Genomic DNA, 18,678 nt, shown 5'->3' with positions numbered 1-18,678 from the left:
TCCCTGTTCTCAAGTGGAAAGTTGTATGCAACACGTGCTGGGGAGTGTTCCCACTACACCAACGGTCTGCACTGGACATTTGAATGTTTATGCTTGATGGCAGTGGGTAACCAAATCATACAGTAGAGATTCTAGTCTCCTTGTTCATAGACTGCTTTAAAAAGGTAAGTACACAAACATTTTGTATTTTGTCATTTGTAACTCACTCTTTAAAATAGGGCTAATTTCACATAATCGACCAACCTCGCATATTCTAATGAATATCAATATTCAAGTGGTTTACAGTACTTTCGGAAAGTATTCAGACCCCTTGACTTTTTCCACATTTTGTTACATTACAGCCTTATTCTAAAATGTATTAATTAAATTTTTCCCTCATCAATCTACACACAATACCCCATAATGACAATGCAAAAACAGTTTTTTTGAAACTTTTGGTAATTTATTAAAAATACAAAACGGAAATATCACATTTACATAGGTATCAGACCCTTTACGCAGTACTTTGTTGAAGCACCTTTGGCAGCGATTACAGCGTCGAGTCTTCTTGGGTATGACGGTACAAGCTTGGCACACCTGTATTTGGGGAGTTTCTCCCATTCTTCTCTGCAGATCCTCTCAAGCTCTGTCAGGTTGGATGGGGAGCGTTACTGCACAGCTATTTTCAGGTCTCTCCAGAGATGTTCGATTGGGTTCAAGTCTGGGCTCTGGCTCCTGCCTTGTCTTGGCTGTGTGCTTAGGGTCGTTGTCCTGTTGGAAGGTGAACCTTCCACCCCACTCTGAAGTCCTGAGCGCTCTGGAGAAGGTTTTCATCAAGGATCTCTCTGTACTTTGCTCCGTTCATCTTTGCCTCGATTCTGACTAGTCTCCCAGTACCTGCCACTGAAAAACATCCCCACAGCATGATGCTGCCACCACCATGCTTCACCTACAAAATTCAAGAATGAGAATTGTTCCACTGATCAGACTAAATAAAGTAAATAGATAATAAAATCTCTTGAAGACAAGATTATATAAATCTGCCCTTATACACTAAGTCAATTATTTTTCTATGTATTGTCCCCCCTCTAAAATCACACGTACACTTTTGGGTTCACAATCGGTTTGACAAAATTATTTTCATAGTTACAAATAAGGTCACTCTTCCAAACTTCCCTGATATAACATACTGTAGATCTGTCTGTTGCCTTTTCATTGTCACATGCCTAAATGCCAATCGCCAAACGAGGGGACTAATGCAATTCAATAGACTTTAGAACATGCTGTCAAAAGGCTGCATTCTGCAATAGGGACTGACTGTAACAGCAACCTGTACATAAAACAGTGCTACCGTGCTGCTCTTTTATAGTTTCATAAACTCAGCGAACTTTCTCTCTCTCCATTCAGCTCCACTCTAATCTTGGGGCATTTCTTTAAAACATGCATCCAATCTTCTCAATTCCTTAAATAACAAGACCAATCATACGCTTCAATGTGCCCCGTGGTTCATAGTGCTTCACAGGACAATGATAGAGGTTCAGCTCCTGATGTTAAATTGCAGGCGCAGATGCTCCGATTTCAAAACGATTTGGAGCACAGTTGAAAAGATATCTCGCTGACTATACAATGGACTAATTAGACCCCCCCAAAAAAAGCAGTACTTTTCAATGCGTGAGATATAAGAGGTGTGCCGTGAGAGCGTGAGATGAGGGTCAAATGCGTGTGTCTCACGACCAATGCGTGAGATTTGGCAGCTCTGGATAATGGCCTGTGTCCCATAATCCCCTGCATTCCATATAGAACCAGGCTAATAATGAGTAGCCATCTTTTAAATTAGCATGCCCTTGTGTTCTTAAATCGATTTGGATAGATTTACTGTAACAGCAAAGACCAGTGTTAAAATAAAGTGCTAAATGTATTTATTGCAGATTTCAAACTGCCATGTGTTATTTTTTGCTAAATCCTCTAGAGGGCAGAATTTGAAAAAAAAACTATACTTGATACCAAAATGGCACAAAAAAAAGAAGCAGGGAGAAGGACTGATTTTTCTCAGGTTTTTTCTCTCAAAATTATACTTTTCTTTATTGAAAAACAAAACATGGATGTTCTAAGTTTACAACAATGCTTAAACCACAGCAGGGGACAATATTTTAGGTCTGGGAAAAATCTGAGAAATCTAGATTTTTTTGTGAAGTTACCCTTTAATTCAGGTGGCACCAGCCAGACTGTTGTGTTTGGCTAGCAGTGCGGTTCTGTAGCCATAGGTGGTATGTGAGTTAAGTTTGGCGAAGCTAATTCTCACCAGAAAAATGCACCTTTATAATAAAGCATTACATGCATCACCGCAATTGCAGACTTATGGAAGATAGCCTACTATTCCTAAAGTGATGAGTAGATTGGATAGTCATAATTTAGGCTAATAATATAACTCAATCACTGTTCGCAAAAAATAATTCTCAATGCAGCGCGTAGCGGCATAGAGAAGGCCGAGGCTATATCAGAATTCAAAAGGCACTCACACATCTGAGCTATCTTTTTTGCAGGTGCACGGTAACAGTTGAATAAGATTATTTATTTTTTTAAGAAGAAACCCGCACACTGCTCTTGATATAGTATCACTGCTCTTTAAGAAGCTTTATGTATCGGCCTCAAGGCCTTTGTCAGAGCTTTTGTGAGTTTTCGAAATTAGCATAAACTTTAATTAAATAAACACATTTCAAAAAGTGGTACCATTCTACTACACTTTACATGACTGCAGACATTAGCAGAATCTTTTTTAATACGACAAAAAATTACAGGTTAGCCTACTCCGCTGACACTGACAAACAGATCAGTAAATAAAAACAACGTTGTCTGATCCATATAAAACGAAAAGGGGAGACACAAATACTATATGACGTCTCTCTAACCTGGAGGAGGAAATTATTGTCCCCCAAAAAACTCAATGGTACTGACCCAATGTTAAAGGCACACTCACCGAGGATATGGCCGATGTTCTCCGCTGGTGCCAATAAGATAGGCTACTGTTCGCTCAATTAAGTTGAGCATTTTGACAACTAAAAAGACAGACTGGAGTCTTTTCATTGTCATCTCTTTACAGCAATAGCCATTTGCTTTCCGAACAATTTTTCGGTAATTATAATATTTCATATTGCGAAATGCCTGGCTGGGCCTCCCTGCTTTTCACTGACAGTCACAACTCAACAATCATCTATTTGGTGGCCTATATGTTAAATGATGATGTAATAGTTTGTTTTGGCTTTTTGTGTTAATTTTGATAGGCTCACATTTAACCAGTACGGCGTACTCCCACTATTTGTTTTGCTGGCGTACCCTGGACCTGCCATGATCTATTTATTTTTTCTTCTTTTTTTTTGCTCTTGAAGTGCTTTGAGATTCTATGAAAAGCGCTATAGAAATTGTATAAATTATTATTAAATGGTATCTTAAATGATAAACAAAAATAGTTTACATTAAAACCCTGTTTTAACAGCTCCTGTTGGAGTGTGAGTGTTTATCTAATTTTGAAAGTACAGATAAAAAAAAACAAAAAATAACACAAATGAACCCTTTTTACGTTGCATGTTGGAATTGACAAGGTTTGAAGTCCTCGGCTTTCGGGCTAAAGAGAAGAAACCCAGACTTCCTGAAAGATGAAGATGTTGATAATGTAGTACAGGAAACATGGTGCAGAGGTGGCGTTTCCACTGGCTGGCCACTGGGTTACAGGGAGATAATCGTACCATCCACCAAATCAAAAGGAGTCACACAGGGCAGAGACTCAGGGGGAATGCTAATATGGTATAAATCAGAACTAACTCATTCAATCGAATTGATCAAAACAGAAGAAAAAAAAAAATCTGTTCCAAAATGCTATTACGGGAGAACACCATGGTCAAACGCTCACCTGATGCAAGCATTTTTTATAATGCGACAGAGATGGATATAAAGCCTAATGGTAGAAACTTAGAAAGAGGGAATATCTTTTTTATTCATTTTTTATTTAACCTTTATTTAACTAGGCAAGTCACTTAAGAACAAATTCTTCTTTACAATGACGTCCTACACCGGCCAAACCCGGACGACGCTGGGCCAATTGTGCCGCCGCACTATGGGACTCCCAATCACGGCCGGTTGTGATACAGCCTGGAATCGAACCAGGGGGTCTGTAGTGACGCCTCAAGCACTGAGATGCAGTGCCTTAGACCGCTGCGCCACTCGGGAGCAACAATAGAATGCAACAATAGGATTTTGCCTTACTGCCTTTGGACAGTAGAAGAAGAAATGCAGGTTTCAACGGCATATCAGGACATCTTTGCTTTTTTTCTATGGTGGGATCTTGGCTGTAGGCTATTAAAAAACAAGGTAAGATAGGCTATGTAAAACGTCCAGGTTTGAAAAAATGATACGGCTGGCTAGGCATCGCATATGGAATTATTTAGGTTATGGAAATATATAATATTAGAATATCATTCCCATGTTGGGCAAATATTAGAATGCACATTTTACTCTCTCAGTCTGTCTGGGAGCCCTTGGCCTGGAGCTGAGGTTTCCTGTGCCAGGAGTTGCTGTGGCATTTGCATTGTCTGTTGGCTATGGCTAGATACTATGGTATTCTACAGAAAATGGTTGTCTCTCCCTGATCTGAACCGAATGCACACTGTAAAATGTGCAAAGTATTTCTGCAGGATATCAGGATCACAAATATACATTCTATTTGGACACAGTTCTATTAAAAACACACCAAAAACGACATGTATCTAGGACAAAATTTCAGCAACATAGATAGCTTTCTCGAATGGCTGTGAACGAGCTGAGACACGAAGCAAGAAGAACATTCTATGCCATTAAAAGGAACATTAAAATCAAAATTCCAATTAGGATCTGTCTCAAAATGTTCCAATCAGTTATATAACTAATTCTCTATATCGCAGTGAAGTGTGGGGTCCGCTCTCTAATAATGAATTTACCAAATGGGCCAAACATCCAATTAAAATACTGCATGCAGAGTGCAAAGAAAAATAATTAGATCCCCCATCAAATTTTACAACCACCTAAAAACAAGCGACCCCATAATATTTCATCACACAGCCCTACAATGTCAAGAGATTAAACAATATATTCGCAATAAAATTAGCTTTAAAACTGCTCAATGTTCTCTGCACCCCATGACAACATGTGTAGAATTTAAGGAAATAAGCTTTAAACCTGTACAATTTTCTCTCCACCAACAAGAGGGGTGTGAACAGTTTGTGTCATGAACAGTGCTTGTGCCCATAAAAAAAAAGACATGGTGAGCACAAGATGTTCCCTATTGCTGGAAGGGGACCTGGGTGAAAAAGTTTGGAAAACCCTGGTCGATAGTGTGGTTTCTGCTGGGTGAAAAGGTTTGGAAAACCCTGGTCTATAGTGTGGTTTCTGCTGGGTGAAAAGGTTTGGAAAACCCTGGTCGATAGTGTGGTTTCTGCTGGGTGAAAAGGTTTGGAAAACCCTGGTCTATAGTGTGGTTTCTGCTGGGTGAAAAGGTTTGGAAAACCCTGGTCGATAGTGTGGTTTCTGCTGGGTGAAAAGGTTTGGAAAACCCTGGTCTATAGTGTGGTTTCTGCTGGGTGAAAAGGTTTCTAGCGGTTTTTAGCAATGTGGCATGTTGAATATTATTTCTTCATAAGAATTTGCCTCTAGCGTTTGAACAGTTTAAGCTACAAAATATTATGACCCCATTCCTGAAAGCCATGACTCTCAGGAACACCTGCCTTCTGTTTCCTTCTCTGATACTCTGAAGGACTCTTTAGAATGGAGTGGGACAAAAAACACACCTAATGTGTTAGAATATAGTTGAATAGCCCTGCCATGGAGCCTCAGGACAGCACTCAGAACATCTAGCCCAACCACATTATCACAAAGCAAAAAGGTACACCACCCCGTTCACGAAAATGGTTCCCTACAGACAGTGAGTCACGTGGCCGTGGTTTGCTATATAAAGTAAGCAGACAGGCATTGAGGCATTCAGTTACTGTTCGACTGAACGTTAGAATGGGCAAAATGAGTGACCTAAGCGACTTTGAGCGTGGTATGACTGTTAGTGCCAGGCGGACCGGATCCAGTATCTCACAAATGGCCGTCCTCCTGGGCTTTTCAAGCACGACAGCGTCTAGGGTTTACCGAGAATGGTGCGACAAACAATAAACATCCAGTCAGCAGCAGTCCTGTGGGCGAAAACAGCTAATTGATGAGAGAGGTCGAAGGAGAACGGGATGAATCGTGCAAGCTAACAGGCGGCCCACAAACAGGCAAATAACAGCGCAGTACAACAGTGGTGAGCAGGACGGCATCTCGGAACGCACAACTCGTCTGTCCTATATATATATATATATATTTATTGGATTTCATTTCATGCCGTACTCCTGAGTGGCGCAGTGGTCTAAGGCACTGCATCGCAGTGCTAACTGTGCCACTAGAGATCCTGGTTCGAATCCAGGCTCTGTCGCAGCCGGCCGCGACCGGGAGACTCATGGGCGGCGCACAATTCGTCCAGGGTAGGGGAGGGAATGGCCGGCAGGGATGTAGCTCAGTTGATAGAGCAACGCCAGGGTTGTGGGTTCGATTCCCACGGGGGGCCAGTATAAAAAAATATGTATTCACTAACTGTAAGTCGCTCTGGATAAGAGTGTCTGCTAAATGACTAAAATGTAATGTTGCTTTTCAGTCATGTTGAGAATGGCCTACTACTATTGCTTTTATTTATTATTATTATCAATTCATATTGTTGTTGTAGTTGCTGTTAATGGTAATACCATTTCCACTACTACTACTACTATTATTATTAGTGTTGTATTAGTCCTGTTGGTCCAACCACTGTTGTTATGTGTACTTTGACACTGTACTTAATTTAACTTGCCATGTCAATAAAGTCTACAGAATTGAATTGAGAGGGGAGAGGGAGAGCAAGAGAGAGGGGAGAAAGAGAGACAGAGTGGAGAGAGGAGAGGAGAGGAGAGAGAGAGAGAGAGAGAGAGAGAGAGAGAGAGAGAGAGAGAGAGAGAGAGAGAGAGAGAGAGAGAGAGAGAGAGAGAGAGAGAGAGAGAGAGAGAGAGAGAGAGGGGATAGAGAGAGAGATGCTAGGAGACTGAACCAGAAATAGTGAACCAGGGGCTAGAACATAGTGAAAGACTGAGAACCCTTGGTGTTCGGTAATGTAGCATGTCCTCCTACCTTGCCAGAGAGGGCAGGAATGTTCATGGAGTTGGTAGCGAAGCCCATCCCGAACGCCATGGCCGACTCCACACCCAGGAACTTAGCAACCAGCTTCTCCATCTCCTCATGTCTGTCTAAGTTACCTAAGGGAATTTAGGAGATACATCAAAACTCCCATAGACACATACCTCCTTCTGATACGATTCAAATGATTAAGTGTGTTATTAATGTTAGACAGTTGTGTGATACAGCTTAGGGCTGAGACTCAGCCTCTGTGTTCATCTACACTACCTACCAAGATTGTGAGTTATCAGGCCCGAGGGTGTGGCAAAGATTTCATTTCAGAGATGGATTACTAAACTCAAAACAAACAAATACATTCCTCGAGATACTGTATATGTTGACTTAATATCAATAAGTTAATATAAACAAAAATATATTAGGTGCAGTGTGTGTGTGTGTGTGTGTGTGTGTGTGTGTGTGTGTGTGTGTGTGTGTGTGCGTGCGTGCGTGCGTGCGTGCGTGCGTGCGTGCGTGCGTGCGTGCGTGCGCACGTGCGTGCGTGCGACCATGCCGTACCCATCTCCTGCCTGGTGCTGGCTATCCCCACCCCATACTTCATGGTAACCTCTGCGGCGGCAGTGGCACAGTAACCAGTGTTCTCAGCAAAGCCCAGGTAGTTATAGGAACCCATGTTGATCACACCTCCTACCACTCTGCCTGTATAGCTGAGAGAGGGAGAGAGAGAGAGAGAGAGCTATATAGGAACCCATGTTGATCACACCTCCTACCACTTAATTGGGGATGACGGGCTCGTGGTTATGGCTGAAGCGGAATAAGTGGAATGGAATCAAATACATCGAACATGTTTAATGTCATTCTATTCACTCCTTTACAGACAGTTATTATGATCATTACTCCAGCCGCCTCAGCAGCCTCCTGTGACAAACAAACACACACACGCTCAGGCCTCTATATTAAAGGGATACTTCAGGAGTTTGGCAATGATGCCCTTTATCTACTTCCCCAGAGTCAGATGAACTCGTGGATACCATTTCTATGTCTCTGTGTCCAGTATGAAGGAAGTTAGAGGTAGTTTCGTTAGCGCAATGACGCTAGTTAGCTATTACGCTAGTTAGCTATTACGCTAGTTAGCTATTACGCTAGTTATGCAGAGACATTCAAAATGGCATCCACGAGTTCATCTGACTCTGGGGAAGTAGATAAAGGGCCTCATTGCCAACATCCCGAAGTATCCCTTTAACATGTTTTATTGGTAGCACTGTCTTTTTTTCTGAAGCACCACATAAAATGTAGGAGCACCAGAAAAAAAGTTGTTTTAAATTGATTGAGATATAGCCTACATTGGACCTATAGGAATCCTACTTGCTTTTAAAGCACATCTCCTGAATAATATATGATTTTTCCTTTCTTTCTGTACCACCAAATGTTTGCATAATGATAAAGTTACCTGGTTGTTAGCGCGCTATGGGCAGAAAATCGAATTGCAATCTTTCAACAAAATATTGTGATTTGACTTGCGATATACACTGAGTGCACAAAACATTAGGAACACCTGCTCTTTCCATGACATATACTGACCAGGTGAATCCAGATGAAAGCTATGATCCCTTATTGATGTCACTTGTTAAATCCACTTCAAATCAGTGTAGATCAGTGGTCACCAACCTTTCTGAGTCAAGATCACTTTCTGAGTCAAAATGCAAGCCGAGATCTACCGCCCTTATTTTTTTTTTTTTTAAACATGACTTAAAAAAGTAAGCCTATGCAACATTAACCAATTAAAAACAGTTCTGTAGCAATGAGGCTTGTGCAGTAGGCTGGACTCATGGTCAGTCTGAGGGGAGGGAGGGAGCAGCAGTCTGAGGGGAGGGAGGGAGCAGCAGTCTGAGGGGAGGGAGGGAGCAGCAGTCTGAGGGGAGGGAGGGAGCAGCAGTCTGAGGGGAGGGAGGGAGCAGCAGTGAGGCTGCCTCTCACCCGACTCACTGTCCCTCCGTTCTCCCTCCCTCCGCTGTCCCTCCGTTCTCCCTCCCTCCACTGTCCCTCCGTTCTCCCTCCCTCCACTGTCCCTCCGTTCTCCCTCCCTCCGTTCTCCCTCCCTCCACTGTGAAATGGGGACACAGTCTTCCAGCTGATGGTAAAACTGAAGTTGCACCGCATTATCTCTGCCTCATGCACCAATTCATGTTGTTACTCTTATGACCAGAGAAAGTGAAATATTCCTTGATAGTAAACAAGACACAAACCGCTAATAATAACAATGCAAGCTTATCGAAATGTGCATTTTATGGCTCATAAAAGTGTTGAACAAAGTGTTGACAGTGCTGAATAAGAACTTAAACAGGAACTTACTCATAATAACAGCAGATATTTGCTGTATTCATTGAGTCTCTCTCTAGTCATGGTTTTTACCATTTTTGAAATCTGACATTATCAACTTTGCTGTGCGTTCGAGGCTTCTTTTTACAGTCTACGGCGTGAGGAAACTGTGCAGACACGGTGATCTGAGCTATCTGATTGGCCAGCGGCAGGCCTATAGGTGCACTTGATTTGCACTCTGGGCCTCCCGGGTCGGCGGAGTTGTACCTTCAGACACATGAAATTGTTCAAAATGGGAACACTTTTCCTTCCCGGGCGCTAGGGCTGCTGAATCAAGTGCACCTACCGTCAACAAATACAAAAAATAGGAGCGCAAAGCTTTATCGGTGGGGGGGAGGGGGGAGGTTAGCGATTAGCTTTAGGCACATGCCAGATTCCTTACACTAACTAACTCACATTTTGCAAAAAGAAGACACACAAACTATTATTATAATAGAGACAACATGTGGATTTATATTTAGAAGCAACGTAGCCTATCGTTGCTTGGAAGAATCTGTTGAGTGCTGAGAGCGACAGGGGACGGGGCTTCAGCTTCTCTTGTTTGAGCAGTGTAGAAAAGAGTGTTCTGGCAAAATATTGTGTCGCATTGAAAAAAATGTATTGATCTCACTTTAGAGGCCTGCACACAGCACCAAACCAGAATACAGTGTCAAAAAAGGAGACTTTCAGTTTAGATCTCCTTTTCAGTAACGCAACAAATCATGGCAAGATTGTCAGTCAGAAAATCAGGCCTTGTGGTTAGAGGGCTGAGTAACTACCAACCTCTATGTCCTCCCTCTCCCCCTCTCCTCTCCATCCCGCCCAAGGCTTTTAACACAACCTTCACTTCAAGGAACTCTGTCGCTTTTCTAACATATGCTGTAGATTAGTGTGTTATCGTTATCTTAGCACAACACAGACAGGCTCTTTCAGGGGCAGTAATTACCAGTGCTGCCCGGGGGTGACACTAAGGCATGGCAGAGGAAGGAGGCAGTGTGTGTAAATCAGGCTTTTGTTACAAATACAGCTCTACCGCACCTGATTAAACTTCATGTTAAAGGGATCGTTCGGGATGCCCTTTAGAGGTAGTTCCGTGAGCCAATGCTAACTAGCATTAGCTGCACCCAAAGACTACCAGTATTTGCACTAAGCTAGTTAGCGTTGGCTCGTGAAACAACCTCTTAACTTCCAAAATCCAGAACTATCCTTTTAACACTTTATTGGACACCCTGTTTATATACTGTAACATATTCAGAAATGTTTTATACATATTACATAATCGTGGTGCAAATTGAAGGCCAATGATTAGTTTATTATTTAGGCCTAATCTGGTGTATTTTTGCTTGTCTGGAACAAAACCCTGCCCGCGCTGCAGCCCTTCAGGCTTGGAGAGGCCCATCCCTTTACGAGTCATTACTTTTCTATTATTTCTCTGTTTCTCTCTGCGTTGCTGGGAACGACCCGTCAGTAAGCATTCCACTATTAGTCCACACCTGTTGTTTACAAATCATGTGACTAATAAACATTGATTTGAAGATGCCTTCTCTAACCATGTATAAGACTAGTTTACTCGACTCTGAATCCTAACCATAACCATTAGAGGGGTTATGTTCCCATCTGACCCTAGATCAGTGGTCGGGGTCTTCTACTACCAACTCTGTGGCTACATCACAAAACGGCACCCTATTATTTTACCAGGGCCATAGTACTGCACTACATAGGGAATAGGGTGCCATTTGGGACGCATGCTGTGACTGTGACACTCACTCAAAGGTCCAGTTGTAATCGTGTGACACACGCTCCACCAGGTCCACCTTAGCCCCCGGGACACTGCAGATGGGCCGGTTCCAACTGTCACGGATCCGCATGTATAAGTTCCTGGTGTAAAAGTTCTCAAAGTCCTGGTAAAGTGGGACAAAGTCCTAGAGGGATAGAGAGAGAGGGAAAGAGGTAGAGGGAGAGAGGGAGAGAGGGAAAGAGGGAGAGAGGGAAAGAGGGAGAGAGGGAGAGAGGGAGAGGGAGGGAGAGGGAGAGGGAGAGAGGGAGGAAGAGGAAGAGAGGGAGAGAGGGAGATATAGGGAGAGAGAGAGGGAGAGAGGGAGGGAGAGAGGGAGGAAGAGGGAGAGAGGGAGGAAGAGGGAGAGAGGGAGAGAGCGAGAGGGGGAGAAAGGGAGAGAGGGAGAGGGGGAGAAAGGGAGAGATGGAGAGGGGGGAGGGAGAGGGGGAGAAAGGGAGAAAGGGAGAGAGGGAGAGGGGAAGAGAGGGAGAGGGAGAGAGGGAGAGAGGGAGAGAGGGAGAGAGGGAGAGAGTGAGAGGGGAAGAGAGGGAGAGGAAGAGAGGGAGAGAGGGAGAGGGAAAGAGGGAGATTAAAATTAGTAATATTCCCATTTCCTGGTTTCGACCACTCACATACTGCTCCATGTTATTATGTAACATGTTAAGGGAGCGTTTACCTCAGCATCACGTCAGGCATGTTCAGTACTATGGCCCATTCATCCATTATTACACTAAGCATACAAAGAACAGTCTAACATGTACATGTTAGAGTCTAATCTCTCCATATTTGCAGAGGTTAGCTTTAGTTTACACATGACTGAAAAAAGCCCCACAGGCATTCAGCTTATTTCCTTGAAAGCGTTTTCACTTCCTTCAAACCCGATGGTGAAGTGAGTCTGTGAGGCAGCGAGAGTAGGATATCCTTCAGGCGATACAGTTTCCTCCTCTAGAGGTGACCCAGTGCCAAAACAATGTCCTGAAAACTGTTGTTTTACTCGCAGTGTGTGAGTGAAGGTCTGTGTAGTACAGGAGAACACAACTACCTTCTCCATACTACTGTATGTCACAATGATTTACTGTTGTGTTACACCGAATGACCTGTGGTTTTGACTGGCTAAGGCTTTCCTTCCTTTTTCACAAACATTCCATTGAGTGTTTTTTTAGAACAAAATGTTGTTGTTTTTATCCTACTGGAAATTGGACTACAGAGCCAGAATAAATGGGTGTATGTGTTATTGTGAATGCTTCCGAAAGTACAATTCCAATGAGGCAGGTAACCTCATTTTAATACCTAAAAAGTGGTCTAAAGTAAAATTAACAAATAAGTATAAGTATATAAGTAAATAAGTAATTAACAAATAAACAAAATACCACTTTTGAAATATGAAATCATCTGACTACCGGTACTTAGATTTTTGGGGTGAACTTTCTTTTCGGGGGAATCATTTTAAAGAATGATGATGTTGATGAAAATGATAGTGATGAGAATGAAGAAGGTTTTTCAGACAGACTGGTGAGGTGGCTATATAGTCCTACCCTCTGCTCCTCCCTCTCGCAAGCGATGTGACACTTCTCGATCTTCCAGTTCCGGAGGAAGTCTCGGAGGTAACCGAAGATGGTGAGGATGCCATAGCCAAAGTAGGTGAGTACCGCCACCAGCATGGGAGTCTCCTCAAACGACTCGTTGAAGTGACAGCTGTGCAGGCCCAGGCCGCTGCTGCCATTATACGATGTATGCTGCACCTGGGGGGGCGGAGGAATTGTCAATTCAATTCAATAAACTTTATTAATCCCTGAGGGGTTTATCTGACTTAGTATTACTGCACAGTTGAGGAAGAGCAAGTATGCATTTCACTGTACCGTTTACACCTGCTGTATCCTGTACACGTGACAAATTAACTTGGATTTGATTTGATTGATTTGATGTCAACAAAAACAGATATACATACATACAGTGAGGGAAAAAAGTATTTGATACCCTGCTGATTTTGTACGTTTGCCCACTGACAAAGACATGATCAGTCTATAATTTTAATGGTAGGTTTATTTGAACAGAGAGAGACAGAATAACAACAAGAAAATCCAGAAAAACACATGTCAAAAATGTTATAAATTGATTTGCATTTTAATGAGGGAAATAAGTATTTGACCCCTCTGCAAAACATAACTTAGTACTTGGTGGCAAAACCCTTGTTGGCAATCACAGAGGTCAGACGTTTCTTGTAGTTGGCCACCAGGTTTGCACACGTCTCAGGAGGGATTTTGTCCCACTCCTCTTTGCAGATCTTCTCCAAGTCATTAAGGTTTCGAGGCTGACGTTTGGCAACTCGAACCTTCAGCTCCCTCCACAGATTTTCTATGGGATTAAGGTCTGGAGACTGGCTAGGCCACTCCAGGACCTTAATGTGCATCTTCTTGAGCCACTCCTTTGTTGCATTGGCCGTGTGTTTTGGGTCATTGTCAAGCTGGAATACCCATCCACGACCTATTTTCAATGCCCTGGCTGAGGGGAGGTTCTCACCCAAGATTTGACGGTACATGGCCCCGTCCATCGTCCCTTTGATGCGGTGAAGTTGTCCTGTCCCCTTTAGCAGAAAAACACCCCCAAAGCATAATGTTTCCACCTCCATGTTTGACGGTGGGGATTGTGTTCTTGGGGTCATAGGCAGCATTCCTCCTCCTCCAAACACGGCGAGTTGAGTTGATGCCAAAGAGGTAGATACCTACAGTAGGGATAAAGTGACTAGGCAACAGGATAGATAATAGACATTAGCAGGAGCGTATGTGGTGAGTGAAAAAGTGTGTGTATGTCTCGCCCTGACCTATAGAACTCTTGTTTGTTGAGTCAAGGTGTGGCTATCTATGTTATATATTCTATGTTTAGGTTCTAGTTAGTCTATTTCTATGTCTGGCCGGGTGTGATTCCCAATCAGAGGCAGCTGTCGCTCATTGTCTCTGATTGGGGATCATACTTAGGTAGCCCGTTGTCTCTGATTGGGGATCATACTTAGGTAGCCCATTGTCTCTGATTGGGGATCATACTTAGGTAGCCCATTGCCTGCTGTGTATTGTGGGATCTTGTTCCGTTTAGGCTTGTGTGTGTATAGCCGGAGGACTTCACGTTACGTTGTTTCTTGTTTTGTTGTATGTTTATTTAGTTAATAAACATGTACGCTTTTCACGTTGCACCTTGGTGCGACCCGTCTCTCAACGATCGTGACTGTGTGTGTGTGTGTGTGTGTGTGTGTGTGTGTGTGTGTGTGTGTGTGTGTGTGTGTGTGTTGTAACCAATGCAATGCTCTACCCATAGAAATCACATTTATTTTTTATTTATTTTATTGCTTTATTTATAGATACTATTTATATGGTTCTACCAATAGGGCAAGACGTTGATTTACACTACCAGTCAAAAGTTTTAGAACACCTACTCATTCAAGGGTTTTTCTATATTTTTACTATTTTCTACATTGTAGAATAATAGTGAAGACATCAAAACTATGAAATAGTGTGCAAAGCTGTCATCAAGGCAAAGGGTGGCTATTTGAAGAATCTCAAATATAAAATACATTTTGATTTGTTTAACACTTTTTTGGTTACTACATGATTCCATATGTGTTATTTCATAGTTTTGATGTCTTCACCATTATTCTACAATGTAGAAAATAGTAAAAAAAATAAAGGGAACTGAATGACGTGATCGGAATACTTGTCTTGCAGCGTGCTAAATATGTTCACACATACACAGAGGCCTATTCCATAACATCACAGAGCAGAATCCTAGTTCAATAGTGGTGACTAGCCTATGTGGTCAGTGAATGTTACTACAGTGTTAGTACTGTGTGAAAAGGATGTCAAGTATTCAAAAATACCTACAGAGGAATACTATAGGCTAGCTATGTTTTTACTCCATATGTCACTGTTGCTCTGGCTATTAGATTTATGAGTCAAATAAAGATAGGGGAGGCTCCAGGACAGAGCATGTGAATCTGAGCACTCTCCTAGCAGATACCACACTCCAAGCCAACACACTTAAATCAAACAACGAAATGCTGTCAATGATCTACCACCTGCATTCTGCTATGCTCCTTTTTTTTTAATAAACAAAAACCAGCATTGGCTATACAACCGTCTACATCCGAACATGACTAGGTCTAACTATTAAGGCCGGTTTCCCAGGCACAGATTAAGCCAAGGTCCTGAACTAAAAGCTATTTCATTTGAGATTCCCCATTATCGCACACTTTGTAGTTCAGGACTAGGCTGAAACTGAGTGTGGGAAACCGGCCCTTAAAGACAGCACTAGTCTGCCTTTAGGCTATCCATCTCTTGTCTGGTCAGTAGGCCTAGGCTAATTAAATATGTGAGAGAGATGTGGACACTACACACAGTGCAATACTTCTGAAAGTATTCATAACCCTTGACTTATTCCACTTTTTGTTGTGTTAGACTGAATTCAAAATGGATTAACGAGATTATATTTTACCCATTTACACACAATACCCCATAATAACAAAGTGAAAACATTTTTTTTTTTTTGAAATTGTTGAAAATTTAATGAATATTAAATATAGAAATATCTCATTAAGTATTCACACCCCCTCTGTAGACGTACCTTTGGCAGAGATTACAGCTGTGAGTCTTTCTGGGTAAGTCTCGAAGAGCTTTGCACACCTGGATTGTGCACTATTTGCACATTATTATTTTTAAAATTCTTCAAGTTGGTTGTTGATCATTGCTAGACAGCAGTTTAAGTCTTGCCATAGATTTTCAAGCCAATTTATGTCAAAACGGTAACTAGGCCACTCGGGAACATTCAACGTTGTCTTGGTAAGCAACTCTAGTGTACATTTGACCTTGTGTTTTAGGTTAATGTCCTGCTGAAAGGTGAACTTGTCTCTCAGTGTCTGTTGGAAAGCAGACTGAACCAGGTCTTCCTCTAGGATTTTGCCTGTGCTTAGCTCTATTCCGTGGCCATTGAGTCTTTCCCGTGAAACATCAAGCCAGTAGCTCAAAGCAATACACACTGCTGTGTAACCACATGTGACTAGTCATGCCCCTCTCTCACATACCTCAGAGGCTAGAGATGGTGACTTCCCCCTGCACTACAATCAGCTTGGAGTCAATTACCAGACCATGCATTCTCCTCCCTCCCTCTGCCTTATGAAATGCCTGGGAAAGGCAGAGAGGACTAGCTAGTAAAGCTACAGCAAAGAGGCATATCAACAGTTACAGCAAATCATTGATTCATAGCCTGTATCCAAGACCTGTTTGTGCTAAACTGACCTGGGACTCAGGGATTAACTTCCAATGCAATGCTCAACCCATAGAAATAGAATCTATAAATAAATTAAACAAATAGATGATATTTCTATGGCTCTACCTATAGGACCACAGTCGGTTGAGCATGGCGCTTGCAACGCCAAAGGACGGAGGTTCGATTCCCACTGGGGCCACCCAAATGTATGCACGCATGACTGTAAGTCGCTTTGGATAACAGCGTCTGCCAAATGGCATATTATTATTATTATTATTAGTATTATTATTAGTATTATTATTATGTCATAACCTAGTTGGCAAGACAGCACTACATGGATGAGGGTTTAACTTCCAATGCAATGCTCTACCCATAGAAATAATATTTATTTTGTATTTATAGATTATATTTCTATGGTTCTACCAATAGGGAAAGACGTTGATATGCTTCTTAATTTTTATTGAGAGCCCTCTTAGGATATATAATTGTTGTTGACTCAAAGAGATGTTAACGAATTCGCAACACACTAATTAAAATTAAGTATGGATCCAGGCAGGGGTATAAAATTAATTAGCCTAACAGTGCTGGGAAGTCGGGGAGTACAGGTGTATTTCCAAGTGTACACACAGACACACACACCATTTTCAGACTTGTTTCTTTAAAGATTATGCAGCTTTCATTGTCTCTACTACAAAAAGAGAAACACAGGAAAATATTTTACCTTTCCAAACTAAGACCCAGTTAAGGATATTTCTCACTAACTGACTTCTCGACACTGCTGTTTGACTGCCACAGCACACACTCAACATTTTCTAGAAAACACTGATCATCAGTGATGACTACAATTATTGTCGACATTGTAGCTAGCTAGCTAGTATGTTTCATATTGTTTGTATAAGATAAAAGCCTAGAAAAGCAGCAAGCTGAATTCTGCAGATATTATTAGCTAACACTCGTGGGATGTAACGTTACATAACGCTAGAAACATTATTACAAAGAATAGCTAGCTAACCAACTCTACAGTAACTTTACCTAGACAACGTTTTTGCAAAGTGGCCAACAACTGTCAAATGTCTAACATCTTGCTGAGCTAGCAGACTGTTGAGCAAATTCAAATCGATGTCAGTAAAGCTAACCATAAAAATAGGTTAGCTACAGTTTAAAAACATATCAAGTTAAATACACATAGCTAACAATATTGATTTGCAGCTTGGTGTTTTGCGGATATGCAGATAAGCCTCGCCACTTCCCCACCATCCATCCATCCCTACCGTGCGCTAGGGCTTACCTTGTCCTCGGGATAGCAGTACTTCGGCTGCTGATGATGGTAATAATGATGATGATTTTTTACGAAGCCGTTTCTTCCCGGTTTAAGGCCGTTCTTCGCTCGGTGAAAAACTTCTCCATTCGCCGGCTTGTTCGCGGAGCTTTCGGTCATGCTTGCCTTAGACTGCGGACCCTACAGTAACTTGCATGTAGCTACCTAGCACAGAATTGGGAACTCGGGTATGGTTTTGTGCCAGTCTGGGTTAAGCGTTAGCAAAACCCACCCAAAAACCCACAACGAGGAACCATGGGTGCGTTCAGAACGACGGAACGTTTGATTAAACGGAAGCCTAGTCCTGAAGTTACTGTACTGAGCGACTTCTGCGATTTCACATGGATATTACCATATTGATCAGGAACACACCTCGCCACATCCACCAAACCGGAGGAAACGTACCTCAAAGGATGTTGAAAAACACTGTGCACCGTTTTAGGGAAACGTGTCGATCAGTGCAAACCGTCACGCAACGTAGCAAACGTTGTGCCGAAATGAATTCTGCCCTGAAATTCCAGCAGCTGCAATACCGGAAATAAACGCCCCTAGCAACCAGCAACAGCCTATGATATTGCTACATTCAGGGGTGGGTGCATTTTAGGAGCCTTCAGATTCGAAAAAGGGAGTGGTCCTCAGTAGTGGAAATTACCTGTGGGAACCTCTGCTGTTTGGACTCTGTCATACAGTACATGCTTTTAGTTTTTGTTGTCCTAGGCTACCTGGCTAAAATGTTTGCTCGCTAGCCTAACTTCCTTTCTGGGCAACGTTATCTAGT

At 42.3% G+C, this 18,678-nt stretch overlaps 1 protein-coding gene across 1 annotated transcript in view; it reads right to left on the bottom strand.

Moving 5' to 3' along the window:
- LOC121544601 (serine palmitoyltransferase 2-like) overlaps positions 1-18,403 on the bottom strand; it is a 57,674-nt gene extending 39,271 nt beyond the window's left edge. Inside the window, exons 1-5 of the mRNA XM_041854575.2 lie at positions 17,871-18,403; positions 12,865-13,071; positions 11,320-11,474; positions 7,753-7,901; positions 7,192-7,316 (exon numbers count right to left, since the gene is read on the bottom strand). Of these exons, the coding sequence (XP_041710509.1) occupies positions 7,192-7,316; positions 7,753-7,901; positions 11,320-11,474; positions 12,865-13,071; positions 17,871-18,020 (786 nt within the window). The 5' untranslated portion in view covers positions 18,021-18,403. The remainder of the gene's footprint in view (positions 1-7,191; positions 7,317-7,752; positions 7,902-11,319; positions 11,475-12,864; positions 13,072-17,870) is intronic.
- Positions 18,404-18,678: the final 275 nt, after the last annotated feature.

The sequence above is a fragment of the Coregonus clupeaformis genome, chromosome 29 (assembly GCF_020615455.1).
Source record: "Coregonus clupeaformis isolate EN_2021a chromosome 29, ASM2061545v1, whole genome shotgun sequence".
Lineage (NCBI taxonomy): Eukaryota > Metazoa > Chordata > Actinopteri > Salmoniformes > Salmonidae > Coregonus > Coregonus clupeaformis.
This window is presented reverse-complemented; position numbering and strand designations above follow the sequence as displayed.